General features: G+C 32.0%; 1 protein-coding gene across 1 annotated transcript; it reads right to left on the minus strand.

Annotated features, from left to right (window-relative positions):
- Positions 1 to 1,651: 1,651 nt before the first annotated feature.
- LOC149481021 (uncharacterized) lies at positions 1,652 to 6,746 on the minus strand. Its single transcript, XM_089706012.1, has 8 exons — positions 6,680 to 6,746; positions 6,234 to 6,305; positions 5,206 to 5,298; positions 4,129 to 4,152; positions 3,832 to 3,918; positions 3,623 to 3,694; positions 1,932 to 2,033; positions 1,652 to 1,802 (listed from the first exon to the last, which is right to left on the minus strand). Exons 1-8 carry the CDS (start codon positions 6,744 to 6,746, stop codon positions 1,723 to 1,725), a joined length of 597 nt encoding a protein of 198 aa, XP_089562138.1. The 3' UTR covers positions 1,652 to 1,722.
- Between the last annotated feature and the right edge of the window lie 11,749 nt (positions 6,747 to 18,495).

Raw genomic sequence — 18,495 nt, forward strand, 5'->3', positions numbered from 1 at the left:
TATTTAAGCTACTATGTATCTCTATTTTCGAGTTATCTACGCTATACTTTAACATCGTAATTGATTACACAAAAACACTGCAAAGTTAATTCTTTTTACGCACATTTTTTTATTCAAACTGATTACCATGTTAATCGTATTAAATAGGCTTTTTTCAGTGAACACTTTACATATCAAATGCGATAGTTCAGCATAAACTGGCAGTTAGTATTTATTAAGCGCGTCACACACGGTGAATATATGTACTATAATATTTTATCTTAAGATACTGTTATATTTTATATTACAGTATCTTAACGCATCCGGTATCAGCGTTCGGACCATCATTTTTCTTTTTGTCATTGCGTACTAAGACTCCTGTAGAACCGCCATCCTGTTACAAATGACCCACAAAATTTCGCGTCATTTGTAACAGGATGGCGGTTCTACAGGGGTCTTAGTTAGGGGTCTTAGGGGGTTAAGATACTGTAATATAAAATATAACAGTATCTTAAGATAAAATATTATAGTATCTTCACCGTGTGTGACGCGCTTTAGCGTATAGGTACTCGTTAGTTTATGAAGCGGTATAAAATTATTGGACCACACGTTGTGAGACCAATTAAATTGGATAGTTTTTTATTATGTTTAACGCAACGCCGTGATTATTTAACAGACAGTTTATATACTGTTTATTTAAATTAGCTTTTAATTGAGCTGTTGAATGTGTGCTTGGATGTTTATAGGCATGTTTTATTTTCTTATAATTAGCAACATGTCATAATGTATTGGCTAGTTATGTAAGGTTAGGACGCATCTGAATATAACGACTAAATACTTATAATTAAAGTTGAGTGTAAGACAAGTTATAGTCTTTGGCGCTGTTTTACAATAATTTTGATAAAAGTTATCCTGTGAAGCAGAATCCTTTTGGTGTAAATATAAAAACGCGAGATTTAAATATTGCTACCTACTTACTTACATAATTTGCACAATAATCTAATAATTTTTAAGTCATGTAAAACAATTTGATAAAAATACAAAAAAAATCTTATAAAAATGTTACGCATGAATAGAGGAAGAACATGAATACATACCTCAGTGTCATTTAAAATCACAATGTCCCTGCCACAAATGCGGTAGTAATTTAAAAAAATTAAACTATTTCATATTTAATACAAAGTATGCACTAAGTTTTATTACTATACAGTGATACATATCTCAAATAGTACATATATTATTGGGATCATTGTTTACTATGCAAGAATTTGTAAAGCAGTTCTTTAAAAAATACGCTCTACATATTTCCTACTTAAATAACAATCATAGTAGACGTGTTTGTTTGTATGAAACATTCCGTTGGCTGAAAATATATTTCAAACATCCGTTATTTTTTATTTCAATAAAAACTCTATCGTCTTATAATTTATGAATATTTTCATAGGTATCCTACATTGTTGTTACATATTTTATAACTGCAATCTAAATGTAGAGCACACTATATGTAAATTGAGGAATCTCACATAGTTAACCAAGGTTCGAGTAGAGTAAACTATTAGCTTGTAGTTAGTTTTTTTTTTTAATGTTTATAGCTCCTTGGTTTGTGACCAAAATAATATTCAAATGATCAAAAGATAAAGTCACATTTTATACAAAACATTGTAATGAAACAGTCTAAAAAAGTTAATGTGTATTGGAATTTTGGAGTGTTTCTAGGTTTAAGTCTATAAATAAGTTATATTTTTAGGTTCTTGGTATTTTTATTTGGAACCAACTCATCCCTTCTTCTGTAGGTTTGCCGACATCTGGCTCAACATGAACACCTGTAAAAGTTTAAATCTAAATTTACTACTTATATCTTTTAATTTATAAAATGTAAAGAAGGATAATTGATAGGTACAAATAAATAACGACTAACATTACTTTGAACCAAACTATTGAAGATAGATTACCCTTTTTCAATATCTTTAAAATTTCGTTTAAAGTTCCGACATTTTGCCTGATATTCACAGGTGGTGCTGGTCTTAAATTTTCTTGATGCTCTGTAAAATAAACTTAGAACTTTTTTCAAACTCAAACATTTATTTATTCAATTAGACTTCTTCTAGAAGCACTTTTGAAACATCATTAGGTACATATTTTTAACATTTACCACTGATTCGGAAAGCAGTATCTACGGAGAAGAATCGGCAAGAAACTCCATAGTTGCTCTTTTTAATCATGTCAGTTTTACAATTTTACAAATTACATAATATGTAACATCATAATAATTATATTAACATAATATGCCAAAGAACTGTCCTGTGGTTTTTACGCGACAACCCTCCATGGGTTTTTATCGTCCATATATTCCTTAATACTGTAATAGGCTCTCTGAACTAGTACATTTTTTATATAAGTTTTAAATTTAGAACTATGTACTAAACTCTTTAATATTATGAGGAATTCTGTTGTAAAAGCATACCTATACCTTGACCCATAAATGAATTTTTAACTTTAGCTAGCCGGAAAAATGGCATTTCAATTTTATTTCTGTTTCTTGTGTCATAACAATGTCTATCTCCTACTTTTGTGTGTAAGTAAGCGTTATTGTGTACATATAAAATATTATTAAATATATACTGCGACGGTACAGTAAGGATACCAGTATTCTTAAAGAGATCTCTTAGCACGAGATCTCTCGAGCACGCAAATTATATATAGAGCGTATGGCTCTTTTCTGTAATATAAATATAGTTTCTATATCTGCAGCCCTGCCCCATAGCAGAATTCCATAGGACATTATGCTATGAAAGTAGCTAAAGTAAACCAATCTAGCCGTTTCTTCATCGGTGAGATGCCTTATTCTTCTAACTGCATATGCAGCTGAGCTGAGCTTAGCAGCGGTGGTGGTAACATTTTAACTATTAATTACGGTCATAACAATAAAAGTTGTTCTTTATGTTAAATGTCAACAAATTAACCACAGACTAAATACCAGTTTAAGTACTTGGACTAATTTAATACTTTAATTACAATTAATATTTATGATATAATCTTATTAACTACCTACATGTACAATCTGGAGTCGAGACGGAAAATAATGCAATTTTAAACTACTTCCTTGTTTAGAACTGAACTACATGAATGCATAATTACGTTATTATAAATAAACTAAATATTGATTGGGAACGGTAAGAATATGTGATTTGTAATGTAATACTACAGAGCCTATGCAAGCATTAATGAATATATGGAAGATGAAATATGGAAGTTATGGAACCCATGGAAAGTTGTCGCGTAAGAACTACATGACAATTCTTTGACATCATTATAATACATATATGCAGTAACATCTTATGTCGTAAAATTAAAATGAAATGTCTTGCCGGTTCTTCTCCATAGATACTGCTGTCCGAATCGGCGGTAGGTACATGTTAAACATACCTATGTTATGACGATTCGAAAGTGCTACTTGAAGAAGTATAATTGAATAAAATATAAATGAACTCCTTACCGAATTATTCTAAACTATTCAAAATACCTAGCCGATTAATATTATCTATCTAGCTCACTAATGTACTTATTTCCTATAAACACTGAGCGAATCAGACAATGTTATTAATATAAAAGAGACTTTTTATAAACGTTATTTTATATTTACGTGACGAATGTTTCTTCTCATAATCTTCTAGCACCTTTTTCAGATCACTCATATAAACTGGCCTGTCCGTGTCTGAAACAAGTGAAACAAACGAACAACAAACAAATAACATTCAGTTAATAATTTATACGTATAAAATATGATGTCTTGTAAATACAAAGTCTATATTAAAATGATTTTGTTATATAAATCAAAAGGAAAAAAAATACCTGAATTAGTAGCAACTTCAGCATTCATTGTTTTTACGACAATTTTCGTAGCTGCAGTGGTAGGAATGGTAGTAGTTTCAACCCGTGCTAAATAAAAATATTAATTATATCTTATAATGTATTATTTACCTATGAAAAAATGAAAATGCCACTAATATGATTCTATTTTACAATCACATTTAACCAAAAATATTTCTTCCCCGCAATTAGATGCATGCAATATTATGACCTGGTTAGTTATTACTTATACTAGTATTTTCTTTCGGAATGTTTCAACAAAAACAAATAGCAACTTGCCTGCGGAGTCATTTTGACGTGGGTCTGAAAAAAAAAACATATTATTATCATCAAATTATATTTAAACACGCAACAACGAAACTAAAAAAAATGGTGTATGAGATCCTTAAAATTAAAACACATTAACAAACACATGAGACTTAAAAATACATCTATGTAAAATTTATAATTCAAAAGTTATGTACAAAATGAACCGACTACATAATTTGCAGCCTATTTATCCCCATAACTAAAATATCCATAACAAGTTCAATTAAAATTGTATATTGAAATGGCTGTCGAGTTTCAATTTTCTTCGAACGCCCCACACGTTCGAGGCAATCTGAATAATAATATTAAGCACATTACTGTGAACTTATTGCAGATTAACGGTGTTGTATCGAGTGTAAATATTTACAATGTGTAATAAACTTCATTGGCATGGAAGAATAATTGATAGTAAAGTGCGCTTACAGGATTCTACCCACTACAGCGTATCTAACCGTAACAGGAGGGTGTCAGACGAGAACAAAAATATTTATATTGAAAAGTATGAGACTCGATGGTTCCGTCGTCGATCATAACCGTCATGTGGCATACACAGAGCGTCAACTGCAATCGTCTATACAGGCTTTGATACGTAATTAATACGCTCTATCGGACATAGTAGAGCATAGTCTGTTGCTTTTCGATCCATTTTTTAGTGTTGTGTCTTTCGATGTTAGCCAGAAGAGCTACTACATCTAAACGCGAAGCCGTCGTTCAGCCGTCGCGTCGCTTGAATTTTCGATCCTGCCCCCCTAGACAAGTGGCTTTCTATTAGCGTAAAGTTCAATTGATCAATCGTCGTCGTCGTCGTAATCAAACGTCAATCTCATACATTCATAATCTATTCTATTCAACTTCACGCTAATAGAAAGCCACTTGTCTAGGGGGGCCTACCACAGTTGACAGATATAACCAGTTAGGGAACTAAGCCCCTGCGATGAAATAAAGGACGTGAACACTATCAGCTTACTATCAGTATCTGTCTATTGTGTTCCTACGGTCATAGCATGATACGTTGTAGTGTGTAGAGTCCTTAATGCGTGGGCTTACTCTGACGTAGGTTATAACGCTTGGGCCCGGAGCCGCGGTAATTGGAGCCGTCGATTTCTAATTGCACTTCCACTTGTTGATTGGGGAACAGTTCTGGAATATTTTATTGTTATTTAATATAGTGTAATGGACGTAGAATATGAATGGTTAGTAGCGAAATTAAGTAATTGTAATCTGTGTGGATATACTTAGTCTAAATTTTCAGCTAAAATTTAAAAACGATAATTTCAAGCTTATTATAAAAATTATGCAACATACAATAGGAGCGCAACAGCAATGGAAAAAAAACACTAACTAGTACAAAACATATAAGTAATATCAGCCAAAAAAATTATTCGTCGTCGTTCGATTTATTCAATTCAACTAGTTTTTTTTTTAATATTACGTTCAAATTAATTGACTGTTAGTTTCAACCTTCCTTCTTCTTGTTAACATTCATAAGATTCTAGACTCATGACTTAAGTTAATTTAGTAGTAAATAAAATAATGGACATTTTAGTCCATTATTTTTAGTCCATTATTAATTATGGACATTTTAGTCCATTATTTTTACTAAAGCTGTTACGCTTTAACAAATTACATAGAAAGGCATGTAACTGAAGACTGAAAGTGCCTATTTAAGGTCTATAATATTTTATTGAGTGGTTCAATATCATAACTTTTACACATAATCCCCTGCAATATACAGTTGTGCTTCACTTATTAATATGAAGTTTATAATATTATGGCTGCTGCTACGCACGTATACTGTAGGTACGAATTGAAAATTATGTGTCGTAGATTATGGAACAACTTTTGAAGTACAATGTGTTTTCAAGTGCAATGCAAGAAGAGCGTAAAGCGTAGCTCCCACCAGGAAATCAATGTGTTAAGGATGCATTTTTTTGGATTCTATTTTTGTGTTTTATAAAAGATACACTTTATAAATCCATACAAAAACTTTGTTTTTAATCCTAAACGAATGGAGGTAAAGTCAAAATACTTAGATTTAAAGATAATACATAGATTAAAATGGACGTTGATGTTACCTGATAATTTACTTATAGGCTTCAAATAACTTTCCAAAACGCCGCCAATTTCATTGTTCAGTGTCTTTTCTTCTTTTGAAAAAATTGTATGGTTGATTAAAGAATATAGAAAAAAGATTTTTTTTTTATTGTGTGATAGGGAAGCGCTTGACCACGATCTCGCCTGATGGTAAGCTGAGATGTGGCCTATGATGGAGCGCGCTTCCCTAGAAGGTACCCGTTCACTCTTCGCTTGAAGACCCCCATGTTGTACTCGTCGGGGAACACATACTCAGGAAGCATGTTCCAGTCCCTCGCGGTTTGGATGAAGAATGTCGATCCGAACGGCTTTGTCCGGGTACATGGACCATGCAAAGCAAATCTTTTTTCTCATCCATGGTACATGGATGAGAAAAAAGATTTGCTTTATTTATTACATACATTATTATATATTCATTAATACTCACGAATACCGTAATAGCTATAACATATTTGTATTAAGTTTGAAGAAACAAGAAAAATAAATGCGTGCATCAATATTTCGATTTGTGTATATTTCAATTTAAATTTGACTGAAAAACAATCGATTTCAAGAAAATAATAAAGTAGTAGTAAGGTAAAATAAAATTATTTGTAACAATAAATTTTTATATGTTTTTATCAGCAAACTTTTATTGTTATTTATAATCTATAGAATATGGGTTTGAATATTTGATGAAAATGACTTATATACTGCGGTTAAATGAAATAAAAATTATTTCTAATAACAACAATTTTTGTACTGTTTAAAAAGTGATGACTATAAGTTATAATGAATGTCTTTGAAGTTTATTTGAATCTATAAAGTGACTCAAATGAAATGAAATGAATTATCTGCTAGCAAACCCTATTCCGCATGTTAATAAATAATAATGGTGAAATTATATGTGTTTCCTTTGAATGTTAGGATATATTTTTCATAATTAAAATAAAATTTATTGAAAATCATGACAAATATATTTTTTTTAGATATGGAGATAGACTTTGGAAGTAAATAAAAGAGTTTTAAAAAGCTCATTTGTATATTTCGTTTAGACTATGTCTATATTATCGGTATTTTAACTTTTACCCATTCCATACTTTCTTCTGGTTGTTCGAATATTGTATATGAGTCGTCGAGTACAACACCTAATAAAAAATAATTATCATAAATAAAAAAAAACTTCAAACAATCATTTAAATCTAATGCAATTGCAATTTTCAATGCTTCCATTTGTGACCGAGTTCATTATAATATATTTTTCAATCATACTTTTTGTAGATACCTTCTGTCAGTAGTTCCATCAATTCATCCATATTGTTGTTCTGCTTGGTGTCAATAATGCGTGTAAAAATGAAATTATCTGCTTTTATCGTTTGTTCCTCTGAAGCTAATGCTGGAAAAAATAACCAAATACTTTAAATACATATAATTCATAATCACTTCAGAGAAGATTGGTTGACCATTAAAATTTTAGAGAAATTAAAAATGTAAGTCCTCGATTAGGATTGCCGTGAAAGAAACATTCAGAAAAACCGATCAGACAAAAAAAAATAAGTAGAAAAACTTTACATATTTAAATTACAAATAAGAATTTGTTTATTTCGCTAATTTGTTCAAATGCAAATCTTAAAAGCCATATAATTAGGACAATAAATAAACAGATTGGAAATAAAGATATTACGTAAATAAGAATTTCTTCGGCACTTTTGATTACGCACGGTGGCATTAAAAACTTTTCGTAAAGTATCTTGACATTTAAATAATCGAGTTTGTATTTATTTATTCGATGCCAATCAAAATGTTTCAAGTGATTATGCGCTATAAAACAATCTAATCGATTAAAAATTATTGTAATTGACGTTGTAGTGCAATTTTGACGCTTTTCTAATGCCGCCAACCAGATTATAACTGGTGCAATTAATGTATTTTTATTATTGCGCTTTATAAGTATCCAATTCACGTGCATAATAATTTCACACATTTGCAATATAAAACCAGTACATTATTACATAAATATACGATTAACATGTAATTTTAGTCAGGTTCTGATAAAGCAAAATTTTATTTCAATAAATACATATAGGTAGTACAGCTTTTCCCTTGCATACAATTTCATAGGAAAGTATTTCAATTTGAAGTAATATTATAACACTTATAAATTATATCTGTTCAACCTTACCAGGTTGGCGGTGATTTTATGCGCATGTTATGTTAAAATATTATTCATATTTTAAAGAAAAACATAGAAATAGGTAAGTACCTATTTCTATTTCAGGCTATTTTTAATATCTGTTTATTGGAGTGTCATTGTTTGTTCCGTTCTTATGACAAAAGAAATAGAGCAAAGGGTAGCAAGTTCTTGGAAACGATTTTGGTCCTTGAAAAATATTTTTAAAAACGACGATATCTGCCAGACGTTAAAGAGTAAGGTTTTTGATACATGCATACGCCCAGTGATGACTTATGGTTGCCAAACATGGTGTTTAACCAAAAAACAATTACAAAAACTAAAGGTGTGCCAACAAGGAATGGAGAGAAGCATGTTAAAAATTAAAAGACGCGACAAAGTAAAAATAACCAATATTAGAAAAAAGACGAAATTACAAAGCATTGTGAAGACAGTCAAATCTCTAAAGTGGCGTTGGACAGGGCATATAATGAGGAATAAACAAGGAAAGTGGACTAAAGATCTCTTGGAATGGTATCCCAGGGAAGGAAAAAGGAACAGAGGGAGACAAAAAATTAGATGGGAAGATGATTTAAAGGAAATTGTAGGAGGAGTGACCTGGAGAAGAATAGCACTTCAAAGGCAATCATGGAAGAGTTTGGAGGAGGCTTTTGTCGAAAGACAAGCAAGATACCCAGAAGAAACCTAGTTAAGCTATAAATTATTGTTACTTGTAAATTTCTTGCAATAAAGGCTTTCATTCATTCATTCATTCATTCATTCATTCATTCATTCATTCATTCGTTCATTGTTTGTTCCTATAATAATCCTTCCTGTTTCTTCTAATCACATCATCAATCAAGTAGTATCCCAGAACTCTAAATCAACCTACTTAACATTGAAAAACCTCTTAAAACAAGTAGGAAATAAAATTCAACGTTCGAAACACTTTAAACGTCAATTTAACTACGAATATCACATTCCCTTCAAAGAAATCATTAACAGTTGAAACTCAAACGCCACATTAATCGAAACCTCAACCGTTCACCAAACAATTTATTAACACATTTTGTCTCGAACTGACATAATGGTCACATTAGTGTTTACCTTGCACACAGCGCACCTGCGGCTTGACACATAACATTACTACCAGCAAATAAATTCTCATATCTCGATACTTTTTATCACAATCCCATGTAATATAATATAGAATTTAATAAGAGAATCGATAAAGTTTATTGTGGTACTGAAATTATTGCACTCGTGAATCTCGATAGGTTAGTGGTACCTAATATTGCTCTTATCGCAGTGCATTCGGAGACAATCGTGAGCCGAGCATGTGTGATGATCCTACGATTTGGTTACCGTTTCTAGTTATTTAATTCCACTAACATTCCTTTGTGGAGATAACATTTTTATTGTGTTGCGTAAGCTGGATTTATTTCACTTTTTTTGTAGTTTTTGTGTAAAATGTTGAGTTAATTAAAGAGATGGGTGTAACTAAATTATTGAACACACCTCGTCGATGAACGATTAAAACTAAGAACAATAATAGGTAGTTATAATTTTATGTCAAATGAGCTCTATATCTCTCTTTCTAAACAAAATTACGACACTGTTTTCTAAATTTACTTAAGATAGTACAAAAGTAACATTAATGTATCATGTTTTATGCAAGTTTTTTGTTTTGAAACACTTTTGGACAGGCCTGATGAATGATAATGAATGACGATGGTATAAGGAGGCATGTGTTGATAAAATCATGCAAATACTTTTGCCACTATTTGCAACAGTGGCTAATAAAAAGTGTAATTTTAAATGCTATAAAGATTAAAAAATGTAGTCTTTTTACATTCTTTATAGACTTTCTTAGTACTGTTTTGGAGGATTGCATTTAGACTAAGTAATAGTTATTCAAGACGTTAAATTAACATCTGACAGTTTGATAATAATAAGAACCATTTCGCTACTGAACATTAAAGCAAATTACAGCTTGTTAACGTGAAAATAGCAATCCTTACCCGTCACATTTCGTCATATGAGCGTTTTCAATCTTAATGCGTTAATAACGGAGTTCCAAGAGCCGTGTCAGCTAAATGAGTTAATCGTGCTTATAACGGGGTGGTCCTAGTTAAACCATTCTGAAAGTTTGTATGAATATGCATGTCTTGCAACATAGTGTACACTGTAGTCTGTACTTGACAAGCCGTTTTGAGCTATTATTAAATGTACGATGAGTATCTCTTGATGCGGTGGTCTGGTTGATTTTAATTTGTATTAGGCTTAATAATATTTGTATAATTTAACATTACTGATTTCGGTTGAGTTTTTTATAAAAGTATTGCAATCAACAACTATGTAGGGTCAAACTAAAGAAATCGAAAAATGTAAATTTTTCAGGAATTTTCCTGAAAAAAAAAACGAAATAACAAACAATATGATTCTCTGTTCTTCAATATGAAAAACAAGTAAGCATTCGTTTTTAATTAACTACCTACATTATTTTCTAAAACTACAATGAATACTTCAGTACCTATCCTGAAACATTGAAAAGCAAACTATACAGCAAAAGCAAGTCTGCTCCACCGCAATAAAGTCTAAATTTCCATAATGCATAATCCTGCCATAAAATACATCTGATAATTAGGGGTCAAGCCACACCACCCAGTGGCAGAACCCATGCTAGTTACCATGTTATGGCTATCAGCAACAAGTGCATCCAAAACCGTCCGGATCGTGCTGCCACGTGACCCCTCTTGTAATCAACGTTTTATTTATGCGACCAATGTTTTCTTTTGCTTTTATGATTGCCTGGTAGATAGTCCGATGTGAGACTCAGGTTGAATAGATGTAAGTCCTTGCGGACCGCGAACTAAGTGAACTAACGGGTGTGCAGTGTGTATTATATTTTTAGTTAATAAATACTATGAAACTCTAGTAAAATAATAAAATACGCAAGTGATCTCATAGGTAAATTACTGTTGTAACATAGGTAAACGTTGATAGATGCAGTAAAATCAATCAAATAATCAATCAACATAAAAATTCTTCTAAACTTTATGTAAAACCTGTCTAGAATTTCTACTATTTAACAAGTATAGTTTCTGTTCAAATGCTACATTAATTTGTTCCATTAACGAACAAATGTACTTTACATTAAAGTTTTATGCATACATTTGTTTTAATGATTAAACAATAATGACTGATACGATGAATGCACAACTCTCTTCGTATAATTAATTAAACACAGGAAATGGTAGTTAACTGGCCATTCAATGACCGTTTAGCGTAATTAATATATTTACTATGTTTATCTCGAATAGGCAATAACATACAAATGTACAGAAGTTCATATCAGAAGGGGCATTTAGTTTTCTATGCTAATGTAATTATGGCAGTAACTCCAACACGAGATCTCTAATGAAGTATCCCATTAAATTGGTCCGATATACCGATATTAAGATCTTCATGACCCGTTTATCCATTATTAGTTACCTTACGATAGCCTTTCGCTTCGGGACTTATCTTAACTACCTGCATTGACTATTTTGAAAACTGCCTAATAATTTTATGGTATCACTAGATTTCCGCCCGCGGCTTCGCCCGCGTTTTCAAAGGAAAACCCGCATAGTTCCCGTTCCCGTGGGATTTCCGGGATAAAACCTATCCTATGTGTTAATCCAAGTTACCCTCTATATGTGTGCTAAATTTCATTGTAATCGGTTCAGTAGTTTTAACGTGAAAGAGTAACAAACATCCATACATCCATACATCCATACATCCATACATCCATACATCCATACAAACTTTCGCCTTTATAATAGTATTAAGATAAGATTGGGTAAACACGGGACTACCCATACAAATGTTAACTAAGCATTATTTGGAATTTATTGCAAACTGATTTTATAATAGTAACTAACTGAACTACTTAATAACTATTAACTAACTACTTATATTTTTAGATTAGGTTTTTTTGACAATTGATGAACCCATTTATTACTGTTTTGCTATTTTCAATCTTGCTATTTTCAATCTCTATCACCGCATTATACGCATATATTTTGAACAAATTAAAACATTCATATCTTGTTCATTAGGTTGTCTAAAATATACCCGATATCGAACATTTAGAGTCGACCGTATAAAGTGCGCATTTTAATAATATAATACATTCAATAAAATACATATCTCGCACCTACTTACTTGCATGCAAAACATCTCATAGTCATAACATCACCACGTTATTAGTCCACGATAACGCGCAGACAACGCATAAACAAGATAATTTTCATTGAAATATGCAATCGGGCAGTTTAGCCTTTTACACTAAATTCAAATTAGTCGGCTAGTGGGCAATCGCTGGCTGATTTCGTACTAGGTGCATAGCAATCGACACCATGTAAGTCTTGCTCGCAGCTAGGTTCGCCCCATTAGACGTACTTCCTTAACAAAAGGAGCAGAGTCCCATTCCAACAATTGTATGAGCTATTTACCTTATCTGTAGCAAGCCGCAATCACACCCGCTCCCGGTGTGTGCCGCGAATTGTATTCTTGATACTTTTACAACAACTACGAGCTTTTGTTTTAGAAATGATTATAAATACGGTGAGTTTGGGCGCTTATTTTTTAATATCTATTCAGATTACATATTTTGTTAAATATCCCTTTAAATTATATTTTGGTATCATACTTTTAAAATTTTGTCATACTTGGATAGCTACATAATCCGGAAAAAATATTCCGAACTTACCACTTTCAATAAATTACACAACTTACGTAAAGTTGAAATTTTACACCTAAACCAATAAATCCATAAAAAATTGGCTGTGAAATATCCACCATTCTGTTATGGATCTATATTAGACAAAATTACGAAAATGTAACGCAATTCTAACATATTACCCTCTGTAATCGAATCAATAATACAGTAAGTCTAATGCAAAACATTATAAAAAAATTCCAACAAGTATCAATAACACCCAATCGCTGTATAGGGCAGTATCAGTGTGTCGGTAGAAGCTGCGCACCCGCAGGCTCTGCGTTATAACAGTGATAGTCCGCGCGTGATGTGACCATAGCGGGATTCGCTGCGGCCCTAAATAGCCTGCCCGATTGATATAAATATTAATAAAATTCGCAATTAGATGCTTTAACTAGGCTGGTCACTTTTATTGTAGAGTTTTTATTATTATAGGCTAAATGCTGTGTAAGGACTGTGATATTTATTGAATACGAAAAAGGTTGAAATGGTAGAAAACAGATAAGCTGGAGTCGATAAATAAGCGCTATAATAATAATGCTCTCCTTTTTATTTATAACGAATAAAAAACAGCTATTGTATAGTAATCCATTGAATTTATTTTTTATTTTTGATTCAATAAGTACATATAAGTACTTAGCTATAAGAAACTTTAACAGAGATACATAATTTAATATATCGTGTATTGTTCATAAGATGGTTTCACATAAATTCGAATAATAATAATTCAGTGTATGATTAAACCAAGCTTGAAGCATTTTATTATATTCAATTTCTGATACCCGTTAAGGCTTAACATAAACAGCATTATCAGTATTATCTTACATGAGTATCATATCTACAAGATACATCTTAAAAGATTAAAGAATCCATATTGAATAAATCTGTCAGTTTGTAAAATAAATAAAATAACTAAAAATTAAATTTAAGTTTATAGCAATGAGTAATCATTGTTTACTTGTTTTTAAAATAAACTATTTTTCAACACCTTGATTTCGGCTTAATGTCAATAATAAAGGATTTCGCGTATCGATAATGTCATTTACTGTTATTTATTTTATTAAATATCAATAACAGTACTTACACCAGTAAAGAGAGTCTGCGGTTTATCTCGGCCATTGATTCAGAAAAGGTGGGACCTCCTATCGGGATCTCCTACACGCAATTTTTATACTTAACTAGCGGTCCGCCCCGGCTTCGCCCGTGGTACGTATTTACGTTTTCTCTACATAAAAACCATCTTCGTACTTCAAGAAATATAATAAAAAAAGAATTATCGAAATCGGTTCAGCCGTTCTCGAGTTATGCGCTTACCAACACATTTTGCGATTCATTTTTATATATAAGACTAGCGGTCCGCCCCGGCTTCGCCCGTGGTACATAATATTTACGTTTTCTCTACATAAGAACCATCCTTGTACTTCAAGGAATATAATAAAAAAAGAATTATCGAAATCGGTTCAGCCGTTCTCGAGTTATGCGCTTACCAACACATTTTGCGATTCATTTTTATATATAAGAAGATATATAAATACCTAAAGAATCAATTATTTTCACAGATTATTACTAAGTTCGTTCGGGATTATTTTCTTATGTACGCTATAAATATCTACAATAACATAACTTAGTGTTGTGAAAAATATGCACCAACACTCATCATGAATTATTTAAACCTTATATTTAAAACAGCCATCTTAATTAGGAATTAATTTCTTAAGACAAATAGAACAGGAATACATAAATACAAATGCACAATAATAGTTTCCGCGTTAACAAATTTCAGCAATTACCCAACCGTTTCATTTTACGACAGTCCGATAACATCGGTTACGAAATTGGCAGCACGCGCTAATCCGAGCTGACTATACTCTCTGGCACAGTCCACAGACTACAGAAGTGTCTGAAGCGCAGTCGTGACATAACTCAGCCTGGAGGGCGTAATCTCGAATAAATTGCGTACACTTAGTGCCTCTTTATAGACCTTTTAAGGTAGAAATTTTAAGATGATAATCGACACGCTCATAATTAAGATCTGTGTGATTGTGGATTCGTGATGGGTGTGGGTTCCGCTTCCGTCTCGGGTGGTCTCCCGCCTTTTTGGGATCTAACGCTTATGGAATGTGCATATGGTGGCGTCTCCTCTATTGCGTCACTATTTAATTATGATGTCATATTTTTTTTTTCAGTTTCATGTCGATTACTATATTACTAGCTTTCCGCCCGCGACTTCGCCCGCGTTTTCAAAGAAAAACCCGTTCCTGTAGGATTTCCGGGATAAAATCTATCCTATGTCCTTTCTCGGGTATCAAAATATCTCTATACCAAATTTCATGCAAATTGGTTCAGTAGTTAAGGCGTGATTGAGTAACAGACAGACAGACAGACAGAGTTACTTTCGCATTTATAATATTAGTATGGATTATGAAGCATTATTGAATTAGATTTTGATTTAGATCTATGCAACATTTGCTGAAACAACGGAATTTTGTAGAACTGAAGACGAGATTATCCTTTATAATTATTACTTTTTCTACGATTAAACTTACATTTGAATTTGGCTTAATATGGAAAACAAATGAAGAAGAAAATAATGTAGTTCCAAGGATACTAGCCAGCCGTTTTGCTTGCCGCCTTTTAATTATTATCAAGTCGTTAAACTACACCAAAAATACACATCAACTTTTTACAAAGCTCGAAGCGTCAAAAATGTGTGTACCTTTAGCGAAGCGTAATGTTACCATAAAAACTAACATTGTCCGGCTTTGCATAGCTATGCAAATTGATATCAAGCGGTTTACAGCGTAAGAAGCCCCTCAGTGCTCAGAGCTAGTGCCTTATGCGTCGTGTGTGTTCTTCGTTACTTAAATAATACCGGACGATCCCCATACCTCTGAGGGAAGTATTTTGCATACAGCCACCTATCGGCTCGAATGATCAGAAACAAAACGCCTGCCAAGGTTTTACGGTTGTATGTATTCAATCACAGCGCGATGTTTGAATTTATTAAAATATATTGAACATTTTTGTAAGTCTTTATAAGTAATCTTTTATTATTTGATTATAATATTAAATATATATTTTTATATAGGGTTTCTATTGGAAGTAAAAGGATGAACTACTTTATGATGCCAATGCATGTCTCTAACAATTTATAAATAGACACTTCGATACGCTTCCATTTATATGTCTTACTGTAATCTGTATCACATTAAATAAGAAACGATAATTAAAGGAGAAAATAAAGTTAAGTAAGGCGCAAGAGATCTGGACAATAATCTCCGGGGCATTATGCACCTTTTCCAATAATTCGAAAATGGTTCTTATCAAAATAATCTTCGACATCCAAAATAATTGACCATGTCAGTAATACAGATTTTTTTCATTCGATGTTTTAAATAGCTATGTTTTAAAAGCCAATCTATTACACAAATCAAATTAAATATATACCCCAAAGTATCAGACACTCATATGCCATAACATAAAACATCACGCTACACAACACTAACGAACATCGAACAAAAATTAAGCACCATTAAACGCAAACAGTTCACAAAACCAACAACCATTTAACTGAAATCGGTAGGCAAAAAGCACTTACCATTAAACTAAAGATCGTTTAAGAAGATGCTTGGATGTTTTGTCCCCTTCATTAGGTAGGAATGGGTCAGGCCGACACCTTTCGTGCTAATGCCCTGATGTATTGTAACGATTGGCCGCACCTGAGGGCACAGATAAACGCAACCACATTTGCCAGAACGTCTTAAGAGTTCTTCTGATAAATTATTGGTATTTAGGTTCTTGGCACTCCGCGTGCCTTATAGTAAAAATGGTTTGATTCAAATGTTTTATGCAGGTTTATCAAGACTAGTGACCAGACTACAAATAGTAAATGGATTATTGTAACGAATTTACTTTTAGAAAAAGTGAAATCAAACTACATTTATATATGGTTTTAAACAAAATATAGAACAATAATATCATAGAAAATGTTCCGTTTGTTTTCATTCATCGCAAATCAATCAAGCCATTTAAAAGCTTTATTAAAAAGGTTCAATTAGAATTTATTATTTTACATTTACATTCATTTGTTTCTAAAGCGCCTATGTTACAATAAAACCGAGCTTTATTCAATTTAGACAAGTCAATTCACAAAGAGTAAAGAATTACACCAACGCTGTTTTTTGACTTAACCCAACCATATACGTAGAAATCTCAACAATATAAACTAGAATCAATCAAGTCTTATATAGTTTTCGTTTCCCAATTTCAATAAATATAATCTTAACATATAAAAACATGTTACGAACATGGCTAAGTGTGGAAAACGGTTCTTTAATTGACAGATGCGGATTGATATCGATATAGCATTTCTATATTTGGTCGAATTTGTCCATAATTTCGTTGCAAAACCTATGAAACAGCTTAAATTTGATAGTTTACTACATATTATAAAAGCGTAGCGTGGAACATGGAAGGTTATGTTATAGATATAAATATGTGGAAAAGGTTGTTATTTGTTTCAGACACAAACGTAAATTATAATACACCTAAATAATAATAATAAATAAAATAAATATTTCAGGACAATTTTCACACACGGCACGATCTGATCCCATACTAAGCTTTCGCTTGTGTTATGGAAACCAGATGACTGATAAACATACATATATAATTTTTAAATAAATACTTATATAGATAATTAACACCCAGACACAGAGCAAACATCTATGTTCATCACACAAATATTTGCCCCGGGTGGGAATCGAACCCACGACCTCTGGCTTGGAAGGCAGGGCCACTACCAACCAAGCCAACCGGTCAGTCAAATATAGATATTGCAAAAGATTCTTGTCATGTAGAATATTAACGATATTGTCATGTAGAAAATTTATTAATTATCGGGAAGGCACAGACTCCTGAAACACAGCGAAAGCTATATTAGGTAGGTCTATAATTTGATGTAAGGAACCTTGTTCAATAAATGATTTTTATTTTATTTATTAACTACAATTGTTAAATTTGAAAAGGGAAAAATCGTAACAAGACTGGATGCATCTTTCTATTACATTTCTTCCTAAACCATAACTACAGTAAAAATAACCTAAAGTCATATGAACTATTTGAAAGTTGAAACAACATGGATTGGAAAATAAGGAAAATACTTATACAGTACTAAGGAGCGTATCTATAAAATCTCGTACATCCTTTAGCTAATATATTTGAAACAAATTTTCCGAGTTGAATGGAAATTGATTTCCTCCTAGTCCTAAATGATGGTAGGTACAAAGTTCTTCTGAGATAATACGCTGCAGATAATGTTCTCCTACTAAAG

The sequence above is a fragment of the Colias philodice genome, chromosome 17, assembly GCF_061535455.1.
Source record: "Colias philodice isolate Cphi_HAF_F1 chromosome 17, ilColPhil1 Martin Lab GWU primary, whole genome shotgun sequence".
NCBI lineage: Eukaryota > Metazoa > Arthropoda > Insecta > Lepidoptera > Pieridae > Colias > Colias philodice.